Source organism: Pholcus phalangioides, unplaced genomic scaffold (assembly GCF_987345545.1).
Source record: "Pholcus phalangioides strain wild (caught in Gottingen) unplaced genomic scaffold, Ppha-v1.0 ptg000001l_1, whole genome shotgun sequence".
In the NCBI taxonomy this organism is placed as follows: domain Eukaryota; kingdom Metazoa; phylum Arthropoda; class Arachnida; order Araneae; family Pholcidae; genus Pholcus; species Pholcus phalangioides.
Genome location: NW_028301594.1, coordinates 11,426,234 through 11,447,984, shown reverse-complemented (window position 1 = coordinate 11,447,984; position 21,751 = coordinate 11,426,234). Strand labels below are relative to the sequence as shown.

General features: G+C 34.0%; 1 protein-coding gene across 2 annotated transcripts in view; it reads left to right on the top strand.

Moving 5' to 3' along the window:
* Positions 1 to 245: 245 nt before the first annotated feature.
* The window catches only part of bel (ATP-dependent RNA helicase bel), a 46,583-nt gene continuing 25,077 nt past the window's right edge, over positions 246 to 21,751 (top strand). Inside the window, exons 1-10 of one of the 2 annotated variants that reach the window (XM_089253915.1) lie at positions 246 to 546; positions 6,502 to 6,550; positions 6,697 to 6,735; positions 10,670 to 10,834; positions 10,994 to 11,071; positions 11,169 to 11,277; positions 14,611 to 14,787; positions 18,110 to 18,209; positions 19,846 to 19,981; positions 20,372 to 20,451. In XM_089253915.1, coding sequence (XP_089110041.1) covers positions 502 to 546; positions 6,502 to 6,550; positions 6,697 to 6,735; positions 10,670 to 10,834; positions 10,994 to 11,071; positions 11,169 to 11,277; positions 14,611 to 14,787; positions 18,110 to 18,209; positions 19,846 to 19,981; positions 20,372 to 20,451 — 978 coding nt within the window. In that variant the 5' untranslated portion in view covers positions 246 to 501. The remainder of the gene's footprint in view (positions 547 to 6,501; positions 6,551 to 6,696; positions 6,736 to 10,669; positions 10,835 to 10,993; positions 11,072 to 11,168; positions 11,278 to 14,610; positions 14,788 to 18,109; positions 18,210 to 19,845; positions 19,982 to 20,371; positions 20,452 to 21,751) is intronic. The other variant, XM_089253986.1, reaches the window with a different exon arrangement.

Genomic DNA, 21,751 nt, shown 5'->3' with positions numbered 1-21,751 from the left:
GACAGGGGGGGGCCACGAGAAAAAAATGTGATCCATAGGGGGGCCATGAGCTGAAAAGATTAAGAAACACTGATCTAAAAGAAAATAACAGAATAGTCAAAACAACTTAAAAATACGGGACGCATGGTCACGTTATACAACACTCTTCGGATAGCTGCGTCGTCTGTTGTCAAAAATGCATAACCTCAAACTTCCCTTCAATTATAAAAGAAGTTCCAGTAGTGGGAAAAAAAAAGGGTAAACGTGTTGAATTGGGTGAGCGAGAGAGAAGGAAGGAGGGGAAGAATAAAAAAAGAGTGACGTCACAGGCCGATTCCTTCCTCGGTGTCTCGTCGTCGCTGCTGTCGGCAATGCTTTGGATTTCGTCGGATGGTCGTCACAAATAGTCCTTATTTTTTTCTTGTTTAATTTAGTTGTGCTTTGATTAGGTTGCAGAACTATTTTCTCGACAACTCGTTATAAGTTTGATAAAAAAACAACAAATAAACGGTATTGTGTAATATGATTAATGAATTCAACGAAAATGGGAAAGGTCTAGAACAGCAGGTATTATTATAACTCGTTTCTTCATCTCAATGCTCACTCATGAGGGGGACAATAATCTATATTTCCCCCATTGTAACATAAAAACCTACTTTTTTATTGTTTCGTGGAAATTTCATTACGAATTGAACATTTCCCAGTTTCATTATCTGTGTTTCAATTATTATTGAAATTAAATTTGAAAAAAAAACCCCGTTTTTGTAGCAATAGTTTGATCTTGACCCGTTGTAGCATCAAGTCTGTTTTAAATGCCCCGAAAAGTCGCTACCGATGATTGTCATTGAATAGGTCATGTCCATGGTTGATCATCATGAATGCATGTTGAAATTTTGAATTTTAGATATGTGTTGATGAATTTGTTATATTGCACCATTTTCACTTGTGTGTTGAGTGGCATCTCTTAATCTTTACAGTAAGCATCTTCAACCCATTGCTTTGGGAGCAGTGCACTGAGAGTGCTTGATGCTCTAATTTTGTGTTTGCTATCACCCAATCAGCGCTTTGATTAAACATATCAAAAGTTGCATTCAAGGATTGCAGTTTATGCTGATTTCAGGCGTATCAAAGTAGTGTGTAAGGGTGGTCTTTGTTTGTTGAAGGGTATAGGTAGTCCTCGCGACATGAAGGTTGAGGAGTATTTGTGGGGGGAAGAGAGCTAAGCGGGCTATAGCCCAGAGTGTAAAATTTGAGGAATGAGTGAGCAAGGAAATTACAGCAGAATGGGGAAAAGAGTGGCAGTGAACAATCTAAAGATTACCCGAGGAAAGAGAGTGAACGCATGTGAATACTAGGGAACGACCAATATGTGTAGACCCAAAATTGCGAAAAGGAACCATGGCTATACGCGTTTCAGAAGTATATGAAGTTCCTTCTTGAGTAAGAAAGAAAAGAATAGTGAAAATACTCCAATAGCGAAGAAAAGAGTAGTGAAAATACTCCTTATAGTGGAAGTTACTCACTGTTGTAGACAGTCTGATTCAAAAATTTTTGAATTTGACTTAGATGAATGCTTCTGTTTTCGGCACAAATATTATCGTGTCTGGATGTTGAAATTCTTTTGTTAAAGGCTTAGCCTAGGCAGTTTCAAGGTGTCCTTATGAGTTGACATCCACTTCACCAAAAGTTTAGTTACAGTGAGCAGCATACCAAGTATGCATTGAGCTAGAAATGCAGAGGTCACAACAGGGGCTGGTAATCACGACAGTATGCAATTGCCCTGGGAAATATATTGCCATAATTTTATATATTTGTCATTTTTAAAATCTTTTTAATGTAACACTGCTGGTGGAACTAACAGGTCAAATAATGATCATAAATTCAATTTACTTGTACAGTATTTTTACCTTGTGAAGGGCTGTTTAAAATCATGCATGTAATCCGTGAGTCACCTATTGACCACCCCTACTGACCCAGAGAGTAAATGGGAGCGCGTTTGGAGGCTGTGAAACAAACGAGAGATCCAGTGACTGCAAGACAGAAATGGTGACCTCATCATTGTGAAAGGATGTGAGAGACAAGTAGGGTGATCTAGGGATTGTCCAAACTAATGTGAGCATACCAGTGTCTTAAACAGCAAGATGCCAGATCAGTGAGGGCCAAAAGTGACCTATGGAGTGAGGACCAGGTCAATGAATGACCAAATGATTGACCTAGAGCAGTGGTTCTCAACCGGTGTTCTATGGAGCCCCAAGGGCTTCGTGTGCACCTCTCAGGGTATGCACGGAGACTCGAGGAAAATAAAATGAATCTGTAAATTTGATAGATAAATAAATAAGAGAGGCCTACTTGATTCTGTCATAAAAATTATCTATAAAAAACGGCTCCTTGAGTCAAACAGGGCTCCGCCATAGAAATTATATACTGAAAAGGGCTCTGCGAGTCAAAAAAGGTTGAGAACCACTGACCTAGAAAGTATAAGCATGGGAATGACCAAAACAGTGACCCAGCAAGCATGGGATGAAAATAGTGACCTAGAGAGTGCAAAATGGTCCAACCTAAAGAGTAACATGAAAGACGGGAGACATATTTTTAGTGAGGGTGAATGATCTATAGCTTGGTGGTCAATTTCTGGAATGAGTGTTCAAGAGCAAATCAGACTAGAATGGGTAAAGGGTGGGAATTTGTATAGCCCACAGATTAAAAAAAAAATTAAATCCGCATCTGGCCTAACATCAATATTATGAATATTCGATTCAAATTTTAATGCATCTGTAAATGCCACTCATAACATGACTTATGTGTTCAGTCTATTTACAAAGACATCAACCTTGGAATCTTTTCAATTCAGTTAAGAGTCTGTCCCGATTTTTTTTTTGGGAAAATTTTCCTTATTTTTGCAAAAAGTCAATTCATTTTCAAAAAAATAAGTGTCATAGTATTGATGAAAAAGTAAGTAGTGATCTATCCAATGATCTGTTACTCAAACACCGGATCAAGGATCCTTTTCGCTATGTCATGGTTTCTCCCTTTATTATTATTTTAATGGTATTTTTTATTTGGAAACCCATCCAGTAGACCAGAATTAAAACTGCTGATTACCATAGCGCCAAATCATGAAATGTCTCATTTCAGAAGTAAAATCCTAGTTTGACCCTTTAAGAGATATTTTACATTTTTCCTGATCTGCATTATAACTGCCACACTGTAAATAAAAGCGTGTTAAGAACCCAAGCTATTTTGGTGTAACCAAAATAAAGCAGATCAAATTTGATGAGATATCTCGGAATTACTGCTGTAGGGGATAGGAAAAACTTTAATTTTTTTCCTCGATATCATGCCCAGGTGAACTAGGGAAGAAAATTCAACTTGTCTCCGCTGGGAATCGCTCTTGCTACTACCTGAGGGCCATTTCGGAATTTGAGGGGGGGGCTGCTCTGTGTCTATTAATATAATGCTGTAAATAAGGAATTATTGGTTGTCTCCATTGGTGTATATGAATACAGAAGTGCTGCTGACGTACCTCAACTTAATACACCACACATTATGCTCACAAACATGTAACATCCAAATTGATGCACTGACACACACGAGAAAACGTAGCTTTTCCCAGCATCTTCCCTTACAATCTGTTGCCATCCTTCCGTATCTTAATTTTAATTTTTTTCATTAGTACCTTTGAAGACCGAACGCACCTCACTTCCCATCTTGGAGATATATCAAAGCATTCCCAAAGGATGAGTGTATCTGGAAAGCAGAGTTTGGTTTTTGACATGACAAACGTCAAAAACTAGTGAAAACTGTCAAAAACCCAAATGAATGCTTTTGAATAATGTTTTTAACTCGATAGGTATATAACATGATGAGAAACTTTTTTGCATATTACAAGTTCTATTTGTAAAACACTAATTAATGATAATTGAAAATTTTTTTTTTTTGCAATTTAAAATTTTTTGTTTTACAAATAGTAGGACAGTTTTATAATTTTTTGGTCCATTTTATACAAACTGCTGATTACCTGTGTTCAATTTACTAAGCGAAATAGAGCTGTTTATTCAAAATATGTGTGATGGGGGATCAGGGTTAGGTTTTTGACCTCAGAAATTGGCTCAGTATTAACAGTCAAAAACTTAAGCCTATTGATGTCAAATAGATTTTTTAATGTGATAGAGATGTTAAATAACAAAAAACTTACTTTTATGTAGCTTAACGTGTTTTATGTTTTGAATTATAAAATTACTGTGTATAGAATATCTATTTTGATATTTTAAATTCTTATCTGCCCAAAGTTTTATTACATACTAAAAATTCTCGCACAACATCCCTCAACGTACACCAATTTAACTCATTTATTCTCACCTAAAAATTTCTTAGCTCAGGCTGTGTAAATCCCCTGAGTTTTAAAGAGTATTTTATCGTAGTTATAGGAGTTTCTTATATAAGTATCATATATAATCAGCACGGCCAAATTAAAAGATATTTTAGTCCTGCAATTCAATATGTATTTTGATATTTCTGGATATATTGTGTGATGCGCATAAGGGTATTGTTTGAAGTGTCTGTGATTATCTAGATAATTTAATGGCAACAGAAATCAACATTACATACATGGCATAAAAGAACTTTTTAAACACCTATCTGTTATGGAAAAAGTACAGTATATGGTTTATGTCAATGCACATGTATAAGTAGTGGAAGAAATTTTGGAAGGTGGAGAAGCATCTTGAATTGAATAATACAAAATAGATCCATAGTTTCTCCTTCAGCTTTTATTTTATGCTCTATTCAAATTGTATATTTTACAAGGAAAACAAAATCTTTCAAAATAATTCTGTAGAATAGAAAACTATTTTATAATCGTATCAAGTATTTATTCTTTGTATAACATAGGTACTTTTAAACATTACATGCAATTAATGCATGTATTTTATATGGGAATTTTTATGTTGAAAAGCAATATTTTAGGTTTTTGACATGGCAGTTTAAACCACTGTTTGAACTGCCATACTTCTAAACCTGCTAACCCTGCTGGAAAGTTTAAGTATTAACACCAAAACATTGTCACCGCAGACAAAGGCAATAAAAATTAGATGTGTAAAAAAAAAATGTCAAAACGATCGTCCATCTGAAATCATATAACACATAAAAAATAGATTCACGTCACATTTCAGCATTTCATTACTGATGCAGCCATCTACTGAGCAATAAAAAAAGCTATAACTAAAAACCCTGCATGTACAATATTCTCATTAGAGGTCTAGTTTGCTGAATGACCAGTGTCTATTTGCCAGTGTCGCCTAACAACTAGTTAATTTGGTAACCTTTTCTACCATTTAGTTACAAAAAATCATTGGTTAGTCAAATTGCTACATATGATAAAAATACAATAGGAACCTTTTAATTTGGACTGAACACAAGTTTTTTTTTTCTTTCAAGATTATAACATAGCTGCCAAGTCTCGGATTTTCATGGAGGCTTTCAAATTTCTACTCCATTTCCCAGACTCCCAAAAAATTCTCCAGAATTTTGCCCATGATTGTGGAAAATTCGTACTTTTTTGTTTCGATTTAATCTTCAAAGTAATGTAATGAGCATAATTTAATTGTTGTCATTGCATCAAATCCCATAAAAGGATATTTTTTTGTTGCATAATTTTCCAATCAGCTAGTGAAAGTTTGGTCCCTTTGACATTCAAAATTGGCGAGATAACGTGTATCTGCTTTGACAATATGCAGGGCCACAACTAGATATTTTGTCAGCAGGGGCAAGCACACATTTTGGCGCCCCTATATCATGTAGAAGGAGCAGTTATAAAGGTTGAATTTCATGCCCCCTAGTCAAGTGCCACGGACAAGAGACCTGCCTTTTCCTACTTAGTTACTGCCTTGACTATATGTTCTATTGAGCCCCAAAGCAGAATGTTTTGCATTGTTCTGTAACAAGCCCTCACCTGGCTGAAAATTTTCTGTGGCAAAAATTCCAATAATAACATTTTTCTACTTTTCTTAAAATTCAAGATTGTTCTGTAGCAGCACTGGTTGTTCTGTGATGTACATTGCACCGCATTCTGCTTTGGGGGGGGGGGGCGTCGAGTCTGTATGTGTCATTTTGGGCCCGATAACAATTTTTTTTTGTTGGTGAGATTTTATTTGAGAGTAGTAATAACCAAGAAAGTTAGAAGAATACTCTATCCTCCTAGGGAATTCTAATCTCCTTGCGTGATAACAGGTAATTTAACCTAATGGTTGGCAATGATAACTTGATGGTAATCTGCGATGGCTTGTACGATGCCAAATTTTTTTAAAGGGGAAAAGTCTCTACAGTTTTACTTAAATGACAAATCCCTGCAATGTTTTTCAAAAATCTCCATTAGGTATATTTATTTTTGTATGGAATTTGGAACCGCACTAGAAAACCTCCGCAATTCTTATTCTCCAAAGTTGGCAGCTGTGTTATAGCAGCATGTTTGTTACAAATTTTATATTAAATTTAAGTGAGTACTAATTATCTGATTTATTTTAGTTTGCTGCTCTAGACTTGAACTCCACAAACCAGAGTGGAGCTAAAGTTGGTGAGTATTTGTTGACCAAAGTTTTTGAAGTAATAGTTCTAAAGCTTATTTTCATATTGCGTTAAAAAAAAATTATGCATGTCTGTAGTCATGTGTCGTGACCCCATTGTTCATTGTTAAAAAATCATATTTTTTTCACACATTAGGTGCCGATAGTTGCCAGGTAGTTCCTTGTTTCAATCGAGGTAATTAAAGACATCAGTGCGAGTACCTTTGAATTATATTCTATACAATATGTTCAATGCAGGTGTTTTTTTTTCTTTTTCTTTTCCTTTGGGTGTTTCAAATATTGGAACTCGTTAAGATCAGTTCATGGCTGAGGTTTTATTCTTTGCTCTTTAAATTCCTGTTTCTTTTGGACGTTATATATTTGGATAAATAACATCAATAACACCTTTTTTTATGCATGATTCGTTACTAACCTTAGTTCTAAATGAGGTGACATTTCACCGATAATAAATCTAATGTTTTCTTCTCTTCGTATTTTATTTTTGCTTTCAGTTCTGTTGATTTTTCATCAGTGTAAGCTTGTTATTGTTGTGCCATAATGTGTATGAGTGAGATTTGTTTCATTTTGATGTCGCTCTTATGAACTCCTTTCTATCATTGGCTATAAGAAGGGAAAAAAAACCAAATCATCTGATTTGATGCATTTAAGTCAATGCCATGAACAAAATCAAGAAAATTGTGTTTTCAGATGTTCATTAATTGTTTCCTTGAGTGTATTTCTTTTAACAATGTTCTTGTGCGAAATTGTTTCACGACTTACTCTCCCTGCACAACAAAATGAAGGCCATGAACCTTTTTATAAAATTATATTCCCTATACAGTTAATGCAAAAAAACAAGTTAATTTTTTTTTCATACACACTCAGGAACTTCCTGAAATTTCTCGGACCTCAAGGGGTCAGTGGACCACTGGTTATGATCCCCTCCCTGCTTTAAACTGTTGGTTATTTAGTTGTGTAACAAGTCCATTGCCCTAAAGCAGAATGTACTAATAATTGGCGTATGTGCAGGACAATTTCTGGAGTAATTTTGAGAAAGATAGGAAAAAGACTTCTTCGGTGTAAGAAAGGAAAAAAAACACTTCATGAGAATTTTTACCTTTGAAGACTGGATACACCCTGCTTCCCATCTCAGAGAGGAATTTTTACTGCAGAACATTTTTCAGTCAGCTGAGCACTCGTTGCAGAACAAAGCAAAACATTCTGATTTAGGGTTCCGTTGTATTTCTGGTTTGAAATAAAAATGGGGACGGGGGGGGGGGAGATTATATATATATTTATAGAGGGGAATTGTACATGTGTATGTAAAGGGAATTTTGTTTATTCAAATGAATGGTACAAAAAGAAAACATGCTTGTAACTGCTGTAATTTTATTTTACACACACATTAACATTATTTAACAGGTTAACTTTCCAGTTTCATTTTGAAATGTACTGCTATATTTTAAATGTTGGTTAAAGCTAGTTTTCACCATACCTGTGCCAGCATAACCTGAGTGATTGAGGTAACCACGTCACCTATCCACTGCTTCCAATGTGGGTAAGCTCCTCTGCTATTGAACTGTCAGTTCAGTGGGGTTGGGCTTTCTTACACGGCTATAGTAGTGGATAACTTCATCTTATAAGGATTGAATTTGTGAATTAATAGCTAAAAATATATTCATAAAATGCTACATGTTTAGGAAAGTTAAAAAATGATTATTCATAAAAGTAATTCTTGCATTTTAGATTAAGATGTATTTTTGCCGCTTGTCTAGAAACTTCATGATTTGCTGAGTCTTATTGTGAAACACATTAGAATCTGTTAAACTGACAACAAGTATGGTTGTCGAGGCAATTTTTCTGAAATCAGCAAAAGCTTGAGAAATCTTCCATTAATTTCACTCCTGGTAAATGAGGAGAGAATCATTCTTGAAGCTGTGGGAAAAGAAAGGTAAAGCGCTATGATGCGAGAACCCAAGTATTATGCTTCAGATATTTTGAATCCTAAATTTTTTATGATGTGAATTCAAGCAAAACTGAGCAACCATAGAAGATACATCATTTAAGGGAATCCTTTCAGAATTTTTTTTTTTGTTTTCCCTTAAACAGCTAATGATATAATTAAACAGTTATACAGTGGTACCTCATAATGGGATGTTCAAATTTCTCTGGACTGTATGCATGCACCAAATTGTCAGATGTTACTTCTCAACTATTTTAATCTTAACATAGTCTATTAAAAAATGATTGAATAGAATTGCTTCAGTAAATTTAACATGAATCTATATCTAAAACGATTTTTTTTGTATAGAAGAATGGGTACAAAGATAAATGGACAAAAGCACTTGGCTGAGCATGGGAAAGAAAGAAATTGTTCTACTTTTTTCCCGTAATTTATCTACAGTTATATCAGGGTTTAAGCTATGGGCGAAAAATGCAAAAGAAAATCTTAGAATGTGGAAGAAGTAGTAGCCACTTTTGCAAAAATGCATACAGGAGGGTATGAAACGAGTAGACATCCAACCTTCAATCATTAGCATTTTAGCATTTTGCTAAAGATCCCCCCTCCCCCCCATTTACGCTTTTTTGCTAAAGGAATTTTTTATCTAGCTTAAACCCTGAGTCATGTGCATGGCTTTCTTAGAAATACATCATCTTGGAAATCATCTTAAAAAATTCAGAAACTATTTGACAACAGAAATCACTGGGTGCTAAGGTGTCTGATATAAAATAATTTCACTGAAGTCTTGGATTCCAGTCAGTCAGATTTCTGACAATATTGAATCAATAAACGAATCTACCGGATTGGAGATAAACTGATCAAGAGAGATTCAGTAATCAAGGTAATTATCTGTGACATGGCTTAATTTTGTAAAAGGAAAAGAATATTCTAGAACAGTGTTTTTTTCCACCAATAAAAATTAATAATTTCACGGACTAGCTGCAATGGGACAAATAATTCAGACCTGCTGATGCCAAGGCAAATAAAAACCATTATTTTATTTGTGAAATCTGAATTATGTAGCGGCAACATGAATTTTGCAGACCAGTGGTTCAAAAGACCACTGCTCTAAAATTTCTACTCCATCGACTCATGAAAAATTCTTATCTTCTGCATTTTGCCCGTAATTGTAAAAAAATCCTTACTTTGTGGGGAAAAAAGTTATTCCCAAAGAATTTACGTTGAGGAAAGATCATTGCTTTAGTTTTTAATCCTTGAATTCAGGCTCGTCAGTTTAGGGTCAAGGGGGGCCATTGTCCCCTGGCTTCTGAAAATACATTGAGTACATGTCTTAGCACCCCCCCCCCCCCGGAAAAAGTCTAAATGACGACCCTGCCTGAAATGATACAAGCATGATGTAAATTGCTGCCATTGCGTCAAATCATAAAAATATATAATTTTGGGGAAAGACATTCACACACCAAATAGCCAGCATCAATTCTGCCTTTTGACATGTGAAATTGGCAAGATAACTTGACTCTGACCATATGCAGGGCAGCAACTAGTTACTTTTTTCAGCCGAGGAAGAACATTTTGGTGCCCTATGTGATGTAGAAGGAACGGTTAAAGGGGGAATTTGGCCTCCCCTCTAGTTTAGCGCCTGGGGCACCAGACTGCTGCTCCATAGTTTTGACCCTGACCATATGTTCCATCGAGACTATATTTTTTTTGACCAATGGTAGTTTTTCGTTGAAGAGGTTTGATTTTGAGATTAGTAAGGTTTCAGCCGACTTGGTGTTGGGCGCCGATTGGCGACTTGGTGTTAATTGTGATGGCTTGCATGATGTCAAGTTTTTCAAAACAGGAGAAACTACCTACAATTTTTAGTTTTACTAAAGAAAAATTCCTACATTATTTTTTTTAAATCCTTATGTATTTATTTTTGTACAGAATTTAAATCTGTGCGAAAACCTTAATAATTCTCATTCTTCAAAGTTAGCAGCTATGATATGCAGATTAATGGATTTTAAGTTGGCGAGAAAAGCTGTCATGTATCTAATCTTTGGTAACTTGGGTGGAATTAAAAAAAATAATAGGTTGGCTTTTGAATTATCATCAAACTTTAGTCTAATTTCAGGTTATTTCTTTTATATTCTATGAGTATAAAATGTAATTTTTTTCTTTCTAGAACGTTACATACCACCTCATCTCCGTAATCGTGCCGGTCGGGATTCTGACAGCCAGAGTGACAGGTACAATCGAGAAAGCGAAGGTAGAGGTCGAGGATCAAGAGATTACGATAGAGAAAACAGGGATACGCGATACGAACGACAAGATTGGCAAGGAAGAAGTGGTGAAATTATATTTTATTCCTTTATTATTTTGATTTCAATTATGATTGATATGAAGAATTTATTATGCTTCTATCCATGAGTCATTGCAACATTGATATGTTATAAATATTGCTGCTTTCTCCAAACTGGAACTGATTTTCAAATTTTTGTTTTTTTAGATGGTGGAAGAAATTATCAAAGTTCAAGAAACGATAGCTATGATGATCGTAGGAATCTAAATTCACGAGATAGCAGAGGTAGAATGTTTGAAAAAATTATGTGCTAAATGTAATTATTTTAACAGAAATGTAATATGAAATATTTTTAATACTTTTTGTTCTTAATTTGTTGCAGGTAGAAGCGATTTCTCAAATTACGGTGGTCGTGGGGGCAGTGGTGGAGGGAGAAAACCACCTTCCAGTGAATATGGAAGTGGGACATATCCGCCCAGAAGAGGTGATAGGTATGCCTTAAGAGCTTTCAATATTTTTGTTATGTTTCTAATTCAAATGAAGGGAAAGTTTAACCATATTTATCAAATGCTGACAAACTTGGTAACTAAGATATTTTTCTATGGAGGGGGATTGGGTTATCCTGAAATTTCAAGGTGCTAGTAACAGTTATTAATAGCATTGTTATTTTACATATTTTTGTATTTAAGAATAGAGGTTGATAAATCGAAAAAATTTTAGGTGCCAGCCAAATTTCTTAAAAACCCCAAGAATGATTTTAATCTCTAGAAAAACTGTCCTAAATAATGTTTTATTTTATTTATTTTTCAATTTTTCCAGGACTTGATATACTTTTCCTGTTCTATACACTGTTATGAAATCTGAAAATTTTGTTAAATTTTGTGTCTAATTCAGCTATCACATACAGAAAATTGTAGACACCAATATCAATTTTATAGTCGCTATGTTGAGCCAGGCTCATGGGATTTGTCATGGCCTGCATATGGTAACCTAGCACATTGTCATGTCCAAAACATACACATTAATTGTTGGATGTTCAGTTTGGGATACACTAGTTTAATCTGGGTTTATGACAAATTGAAAAAAAAAAAAAAGATCCATAATTTTTTAGGAGCCAGGACTTGCTGACTCCTTTTTATGATGGTATTCATGCAGACAAAAATTTGTGTTCTGAAACTTTAACCCCTTTACGATCACGAATGAAATAATTCATCTAAATGCCAGTGGACTAAATTCAATCTGTTGGTTTTCTTTCTTCTCTCCTCATGGCAAAGCTGTATTGTAACACTATGAACTGAAGTTGGTTTTTTCCTCCCCGTTTTTCCTATACTCTTGGTAGTGATTGTACTATATACATGTACTTTCTACCACAGTGTAACCTCATTTATACAACGTTCAAAAGGCAGATTCAAATAGCTGAGACTTAAAAAAAATTCTCCCCCACAGACATGCAGTTAAACACATTGAATTTTATATCTCAAATTGTGTTATAAAGAAATATTTCAGTCGTACTTGAGGGGGGAAAAAATTAAATCACATTTCTAATCATTTAAAGAAATAAAATTCAGCAGAGCATCTCTGGGACACAGCATTTTGGGTAAAAAATTGCAACAAAATCTCAACATTAGAAAATTTCCAATCTTGTATTTTTTTTTTTTTTTTCAGTAAGTAATTTGCAATCAGCAGCCTGGTCTTTGGTTTTGTTTCTCTGCTTTATAATTGTTTACAAAGTTTACACAGGGATATTCAAATGTTTTGCAAGATTTAACATTAATTTGGCATTCTTGTCAAATTCTTTTAAAATTTCCAGTTTTTTTTAGAGAAGGTGCTTTTCATTTTCTCGACATTACCAATGGTGGATTTGGCACAGCCAGCAGGCAAAGCACCAAATCAAAAATTCTACGGGAAATAATCCAAAGAGCTTACTGTATGTGTATTGTATGTGTCTCTTACTGACAGACCAGGGTTTAAGCTAGATAAAAAAAAATTCCTTTAGCAAAAAAGCAAAAATGGGAGGAAAAGCTTTAGCAAAATGTTGCAATGCTAATGATTTATGGTTGGGTGTCTTCTCGTTTCGTACCTCCTGTATGCATTTTTGCGAAAGTGGCTATTATTTCTTTCGCATTTTGCGAAAAATACAACTGTAGCTTAAACCCTGCGGCAGACCTATACCCTCTAAATACTTACAATATACTTTCTTACTCTCTGGGGATGACGCTGAAACCATTTGGGAGAAAAAATTCCGAGAGTACAAATGGCAGTTAAAACAATTGAAACCATATCTTTGGGGCTTGTCTGTATATATTCTCAGAAACAATGAATACAAAATGGCTTTGGTGTCCATTTTAAATGTCCATCAGAGAGCTCACTGGCTATTTTTATATCGGCAATCACCCTGAAATTTATGGCTTTTGCAGTGAAAGTATGAAAGAACTGTTCCCACAATGCCTTTTTATTGAAAGGTGTAGTACATATATATATATACACACAAAAATAGTACGCATGTAATGGATATAAATGATGTTTTTTCAGAAGATTCAGTTTGAGTCGAAGGGAAACCTTGAATAATTGAGGTTTTGCATTGAATAAATGAATTATTTTAACATTAAAATGTAAAGGAACTGATTGTGACCTAACGGCGTATAAGCGTGAATGTCATATAACTGAGCGACATATAAACAAGGCTCCATTGTATACGTGTAAAAGAACACGTAGGATGATGGTAAAATAAATCTACCGTCTTATCTATTATACTGTTTTCCTTATCTATTTATTTTTCTTCCTTTTCTATCTTTTTGTTTCTTCCTTTTTCTAGCATGCGATTAGGTTAGGACAAGGTTACCAAATTTATTACAGATTCGTCACAGATCATCCAAATTTGTTGCTACAAGCTTGTATGCAAATGGGTTAATATTAGAAAAATTTTAAGTGCCACTGGGGCGATTTTTTAATTGCTCTGGCGACCTAGAATTTGTCAAGTTTTGCATGAGAATATAATACACATTTTAAATTAGAATATAATGAAAAAGAGTGAATTTTCACACACAATTTGCAAAAAACTATTTTCTATAGCAACTGCTGGACCCAAAAAAAACTGATTTTCAATGTTAAGATATAGATTAGGTTCACTGCGCAAATTATTTAAGTTAGTGTTGTATTAATAGAGGGAGCATTATTTTTTCAGTGCTGTACATGTATAGGATAATGTGAAAAATAATTTTATAAACAAAGATATTTAGATATGAGCTCAATTCTGGCTTTAGCAGGTGCTGGGCAAAGCAGAAAGTAGTGGGATCTCCTGCAACTGGGGTCAGAGATATTTGATTAGTCTGTGCATAAATGTTAAAATTTTGGGGGCCCAAATTATGGGATTCATGGAAAATGCCCCACGTGCCATGTCAAAATTGGAGCCCCTGCTCGTTATTATAATACATTTACAAACGATTTTGGCACTCCCCTAGAATTTTTGTAACGAGTCACCACACTTATTTGTGCACCATCAAAATATGCAGATGAATGAGGAAATCCTTTTTTCCAAATAGAAATAATTCGTAAAAATTCGAACTTAATACTTTTGTTTTTAGTCTTTTTAAATTCAATGAAATCTATGTCTAATTTTAATATGCTCTCAAAATTTATGGGTTCAACAATGTTGTTCTATCAATTTCATTTTATTCAGTTCATTCACTGGTTTGTAATGTACATTCATTTTTATTTGTCTTGTCCGGTTATCAAATACTTTTTGGCCAGTGGTTGTATTCTAATGCTTTAGTGGGATATTTCATCGTAATTCAATTTTTAATGTAACACTACTTTTCTTGCAGTGAAAGAACCTCTAATTGGCGGGATCCAAATGCTGTTGCAGACCAGTGGGATGATGCTCCTCGAAGAGATGAGGGTAGGGGTGGTGGTCAGCGCTATGGAAGAGGTGGCGGAAGTAGACGAGACTTTGACATGGAAGATTGGTCTACACCACTTCCTAGGGATGAAAGAATGGAAAGGTAAAATTTGAATTCAATCCTTTTTTCTTGCCATAATCTATTTCACTGATACGCATCAGAAATGGCACAGTGCAAATCACCATCCTCTGAAAGTGTAACATCTTCCTCCCACCCCCATCATAAATAACTTTCTTCTATTTGGGGCAGATGCAATTGCCTTTCCATCCCTAGCTAATAGAGCAATAAACATAGAGAAATACACTGTCTTTATTTATATATATATATATGCTTACCTGTGCAGATATTCTTTCACCAACTTGAATTACACAAAGGGAAAAAAGATGGATTTCGAGCACCATCTATTTTCCCTGTTATTAAAATGTGAATGAAAGAAGGTTGTAGAGAATTGCATACACAACCAGTTGAGCTGATAAGGTGGTGGAGGAGAGTAAAATATGTTTGATCAAGAAATATTCTTTACAAAAGTTAGGTTTGTGGTTACTGTAGGGGAGATATTGGTTAGTGGGTGAGAGTTTATACACTCATGTTATAGAAGGATTATCATTACAGTCGCCCCTCCCCTTATTCACGGTTTCCGTATTTGTAGTTTTCTTTATTGGAAAAATTTTTTGACAACGCTCAGCAATCGCCATTCACATGTTTTGTTTACAAAATTTGAGTTGTGCTTATTTAATATGGCTCGTTCTTCTAGCGCTAATGCTTTGAAAAGGTAAATAAAAGTAAAAATTTGACAAGAAAAATTGGATATATTGACCATACTTGGTGAAAGTAAGTCAATACCTGCTGTGGTCCGCTATTACGGAATCAACGAATCTACGGTGAGGTATATCAAGGAAAAGGAATCTCTGAAATTCGTTCAGCCATAGCTGTAGCTGGAATCAATCAAGTCAATCAGAGATAGACTTACTATGTTTTGCACGAAATGCGTATGGGTACATGCGTCATTTTCAAATCTGCGAATCCGTGAGCATTGAAGGTAAAGGGTAAGTCAAAGCTCCCAGTATGTTTGGACGAACAATAAAAAGGCTTTTCCGGAATTGGTTTAAACGGTGTTTCGTTTCGGAAGTTAGGAAGTACTTTGGGAGTGAATACATGCCATTTAAAGTTCTTTTGATACTGCATTGACCGAGGAAGAATTAATGCAGCTGACTGGTCCTGAAACTGAAGCGGTACCAGAAGAAGCTCAAGATAAAGAAGTAGAAGACAAGTTCACCACAAGTAACATAGAGCATTGTTTCTCAACGGCCAGGCCCTGGCATCAGTCAATCCGGGCCGTGAGTGATTCATCTTTTAATTCTTCCCCATTTATTTCCCGTAGCCGTGTTTATGACCGAGCCTTCCATTCAAAAAAAAATACTCAACCGGGCCGTGGGCTTCCAAAAGTTGAGAACCACTGACATAGAGGAATGGCTTCGCAAGCTCAAATCAGCAATAGATTATTTTATACAGCAAGGTGTATTTTCATGACATAGAACCCTATATTTTACGTTCTTCACATGTAGAAAAATTAGTAGAGGAAGCTTTGTTAACATGCTCCAACATACTTGATGATATGAAGAAGTAGACACGGCAAACAAAAAAATCACAATGTTCTTTTAGAAAACATCACCAACAATCACTGCACTCTTTTACATTCTTTTTTACCTCTGCGTCACCCTGCTCTTTCTCATGGTGTTCAGTAAACGAGATATACAAAGAAAAAACTATGGTTTCGGTTATTTGCGGATTTCCGTATTCGCTGTCACCCCCGGAACGTAACCCCTGTGAATACAGGGGCCTGACTATATATATCCAGAGACACGCACATCACCAAAGTTATGCTGTTATTGACATCTCTTCTAAATTGGTGCTATTGATACCATCAGAAAATATGCTTGTAAACATTTTTTGGTAAGTCATTCAAATTCAGTCAAGTGTTTCACTCTGTAAAGAAGCTTACAGCTATGCTTTTGCATCATACACAAAAAATATCAACAGGGACAATTTCATCACTTTTTTTGAAGGGTGCTGAAAAGTTTAGATGTCTGAAGAACAAAATTAGAAAAATGTTTAGAAATGTATTGGAAATAATTTTTTGAGCTGATAGATAAAATCATTTTAGCGATTTCAAACTCTTTAAACTTTAAACCAGTCATCTGTGCAGATTTTTGTTTAATTATTTCAATTTTTCAAAACTAATTTAATTGTAATTATTTTAATTATAATTTTTTTGTTAATTTAAAAACATGGTTAAGAACATGGTGAAGTCAGTTTCAATGTATTCACAAAATTTTTTAATTAAATATATTTTATTAGCTTCAAAGTTTTAGAAAAGGGAGAAATTAATTGGCCAGATGAACTGGTTAACAGCCAATGTTCCTAATTAAGAACATCAGTTTTATTAATTTGGAAAATATTTTTTGTTCATCAATTCACTTGATTTTTTTCCCCCTGAAGGTGAGATTTCAAACTTGATTTACAAATTAAAATTTCGTTTATTTCAAGGTGTATTTCATAAATTTAATTTCTTTTAAATCAACTCTGTTTAAGGAAGAATAATGAAATTTAATTTTTTCAGTTTTTAATTTTAATATTTTTATGGCCATAAGTGTCCAGAAAACATGTAGGAAAAATTTTTTTCATTAATTTTTCGGTCAACATATCTAAATTGAAAGATCAGAAAAGGGAAATAAAAAGAAAAAAATTAAAATATCAATCTAGATTTGAATTTGGCCTGTAAAAGATTAAGAAATATTGTTATAGAAGGATTTATTATAGTAACTTGTATCTATGTCTCTAAAAAGGAGTTCAACATTATATTTAAGGCAATTCCAATATAGATTAGAAAAGTCATTGTAAAGGGATTTATCGTTATACCAAGTGTTACAGTATCAAGTTTTATTGTATATGAATTACACATTTATTCTTTGAATGCACGTAATTCTGAAATCACTGTTGCTATAATATTAGAAATATCATATTGTACATGTTAAAAGCCATGGGAAATCAGTAAAGTATGACTCAAGTTGATTGCAAGCTATCCCCAGCAGTTATTTGATTCCACAGATGCCCATGATCCTTTTACATTTTCTGATCAAAAAGGTCTACCTCAAATTTACCTGCCATAAATTTCCATAATTTTTACCATTAATTAGTGCCTGTATATGGCAGGTAAATAAGTTTAACTCAATAACGGGTATTTAAAAAATGTTCTTGCAGGTCAGGAAGTGGTGGTATTCCCCTTAAAAATAATTTTATTTGTGCTGTGTTTAATCATAGCATAGCTTGAGTGAAAACTTATTTCATGTAGATACTATGAAGTGATACACAGATTTTCCGATAACGTCATATAATTTTATGTTTTATTCATTCAATTTTTTAGGCAGCTCTTTTCTCAGGGCCATACAGGAATCAATTTCGAAAAGTATGAAGATATTCCGGTTGAAGCCAGTGGAGAGGAATGTCCTAAGCATATTGAATCTGTATGCATTATTTATTTTTTGAATTTACTTTGAGTTTACTCTGAGTATGTGATATAACTTACGTAATGCGAGACATAATTATAAGACACTTTAAATTTTAGTGACATCACAAAAAGGAGCAAAGTAAAAAATATCAAATTTCAAGCTGTTTTATGACAGTTAAAAATAACTTAATACCAAATATTTGGAATTTTAAAAAATATTTTCTAATTTTTTTACGGATAAACAAAAAATATGGACAAAGTTATAAGACACTGATTTTTGAGGGAAAAGTAAAATTCAAACAAATTATATTTAGTTTTACCAAAATGAACATTTTGTATAACCATCTCTGTTGCTAACCACAGCAAAAATTTGATTTGGCATGGAATCAACCAAATCAGTGAGTCATAAGAGATCATTCCAAGTCTGTGATATTGTGGCTTTCAGATTCTTGATAGAAGAAATTTGTCTCCTACCGGCTTATACTGATCCACAAAGAATGCCCCACAAGTTTCCATGATTTTTGGTCAGGAGAAAGAGCTGGCCATGAGAGAACATTGTTTTCTTGCTTGAAGCACTGTTTTAACCTGACACTTGAATTGCTACATTGTCTTATTGGAATATGACGACGTCTTTGCCACAAAAACGTCTTTATACATACCAAGTTGTTCCTGCGCAAGTTTAGCATAGCTTTTTGAGTTCATCCTTGAGGGTAAAAAACTACATCAATCTTTCCCTTTACAGAAAATGCTCCCCAAACCATCACTGAACCACCACTCATTTGACGACTCATTAATTGATGCGTTGCAGATCATAAATCATGTCAATATAAATGGAAACCATCACGATTGAATTTCTTTTCATCAGAGAACATAACAGAATACCACTGACTCCAAGCATGGTATGTTTTGCGAGAGTCAACCAATCCTGTTTGTGTTTCAAAGTTGGGGTGTTTTTTTTCCTTCATTTTCAAGAATTTAATGTTACCTCTAAAACTTACTCTTGAAATTGCTCGCTGTGAGCACTGGTTGTAAGGCAGATTTTATATTTCTGGGTGACATTTTTTAAATACTTAGAATATATATATCTTAAGTATTTTAGCTAGAAATTTCAAACTCTCTTCATAATATAGCAATTATTTAAAGGTACTAATGATTAATATTTAATGAGAAATAATTAATCATTTAAATCATCAAAAAAGTATGTTTTAGTTTTTAAAAAAACTCAGCATAAGAAAACATCAAATTTCAAACAATTCTGAGTAAAACCTTATCCAAATGTTTTACAAATATCTAAAAATAGTTTTTATTAAAAAAAATATCTTGTCATCAACAAACATGGCTACCTTACCTAGGAAAACAAATGTGTTTCGACTATGCTTCTACATCGTTTCATAAAGCTACATCCGTTGGCTGATGCCATCTATATATATATATATATATATATATATATATATATATATATATATATATTGGAACTAGAAGATTTATAGATTATGTTTAAAAACACTAAGAACACATATATATTCAGCCATTTTATAGCTAAAAAAGTTGAAAGTTAAGCCCTAGTCTGACTCGGGCTGAGACCCGAAAGTGTTAATAGAGCATGTTAATATACATTATTTGATGTACTTACAGTGAATTGTTTGTTATAGTTTGATGACCTACAGCTGACAGAGATAATTCGTGTGAATATTGAAAGTAGCCATTATACCGTTCCCACTCCTGTACAGAAGTACGCAATGCCTATCATACTTGGCAAACGAGATTTAATGGCTTGTGCGCAGACAGGTAGGTCCTTATTATATTTTCTTGTAAATATTTAGTATTCCTAAAGGAATCATTTTTTAAAAATATACCTTTATTTAACTAATATCATTGGTAGTTTGTTACTTCAGTTGTCTAAATTTATGTAATATGCAGACGCTAATTTGATGGAGCTTAATGACTATTGCATTGACGATAATTAAGCCATTTATATAATAAATGAAGTTGAAAGAGCTGCTTGCAATTCTTGCCAATGATAACAGTAACCGTTTGTTGAACAGTTACTGGTTTACAAGGGTTCACTGCATTAATGTTTAAAATAAGCACTTATATATAATATTTCAAAATTGCCTCTGAATTTTTTTTTTCAAAAGCATAAAATATATATTGAAATATTTATTTGCTGTATTTAAGGTTCTGGAAAAACTGCTGCTTTTTTAATACCTATTCTGAACCAGATATATGAGAATGGACCGCCAAAAAATGTCCCTGCTGTAAGTTTTTAATTTCACAAACTCCATTTTGAAATTAAATGCAAAATATCCAAATAATTTTTCATATTTTCTGCTTGGTATTTATAAGATTTTTATTTGAATATTGTTATATTGAATTACGCTAGGTGTGCGGAATGTATTTGATTGAAACCTAACCTTCAGACAGACAGGATTTAGTTGAAACATTTTAGTTCACACATAAATGCTTGTGTTTAGCTAATAAGTGATACAGTGAAACCTCTCTACAACAATACTCGATATAATGAATTTCGCTACAACGATATTTTTTCAATTCTTGTTTGGAAATGTTTACGCTCTATGCCATTGGTTCCCTATTGGAGGACCAGCCTTTTTGCTAGGGGTGCCCGCCTAATTATAGAATCTATATATATGAAATTGATTTTCTGTGTGTGTATGTTCTCTATACAAATTTTGCATGTGTACCAAATGGGACCCGACTTGAACGATAGGCTACTTTAAAAGTTCGTCAGAGCAGGGCAAATACCCGAAAGGGGTGAAAACTGTTGGACAACAATGGTTTTGGGGCCTCAACAATCACTTTCGGAACGTTTACTTTGGTTACAGTGGTTCCCTAGCAATGTGTTTCAGATGTGTATATGCCTTTACAATGGATTGCCACTTTTTCAATCCTCCCATTAATGAGACTTTTTGAATAGGCGTCAGAATCATCATCTGCATCACTTTTAGGGTCAGGTAAAGAATGATCCCCATAGAAATCAGTGTTAAAATTGTTGATTTTACAGTAGAAATGTGAAAATTTACTGGGATTTTCTGCCACATCAATAATTTTAAAAATGGTATTGAATTCTCCATTTATTGAAATATTGAGTTTGCTTAGAGATATGAAGCCCAGGAAATTAAATAGGAAGTAATTAGCCGGACATACTTTTGAGTTGGATATCCATGCAATAACATTGATTTCAGCTTTTTATTTATATCCATGAAAATTAATGCATTTGTGACTAGTGTGAAATTCAGAATGATAACATACACATAGTGAGGTGAAATTTTAATGAATTACTTAATATTAACGTAACGAGAGCTCTGATCAACCATCATAAACAAGAGCGTTCGTCATGGCGGATGATTCGTGTGGTACGTGTGGTACAACGATTACGATTTCTGATGACAAAATCCAGTGCAGTAAATGTAAGAACACTTTCCATTACAATTGTGAAAATCTGCTTCGAAAACCCTGAAGAGATCGCCTCACAAATTGGATCTGTCTTAAATGTAAAGAATCACCCACACTTACTGATCTGACTGTACAACGAACCAA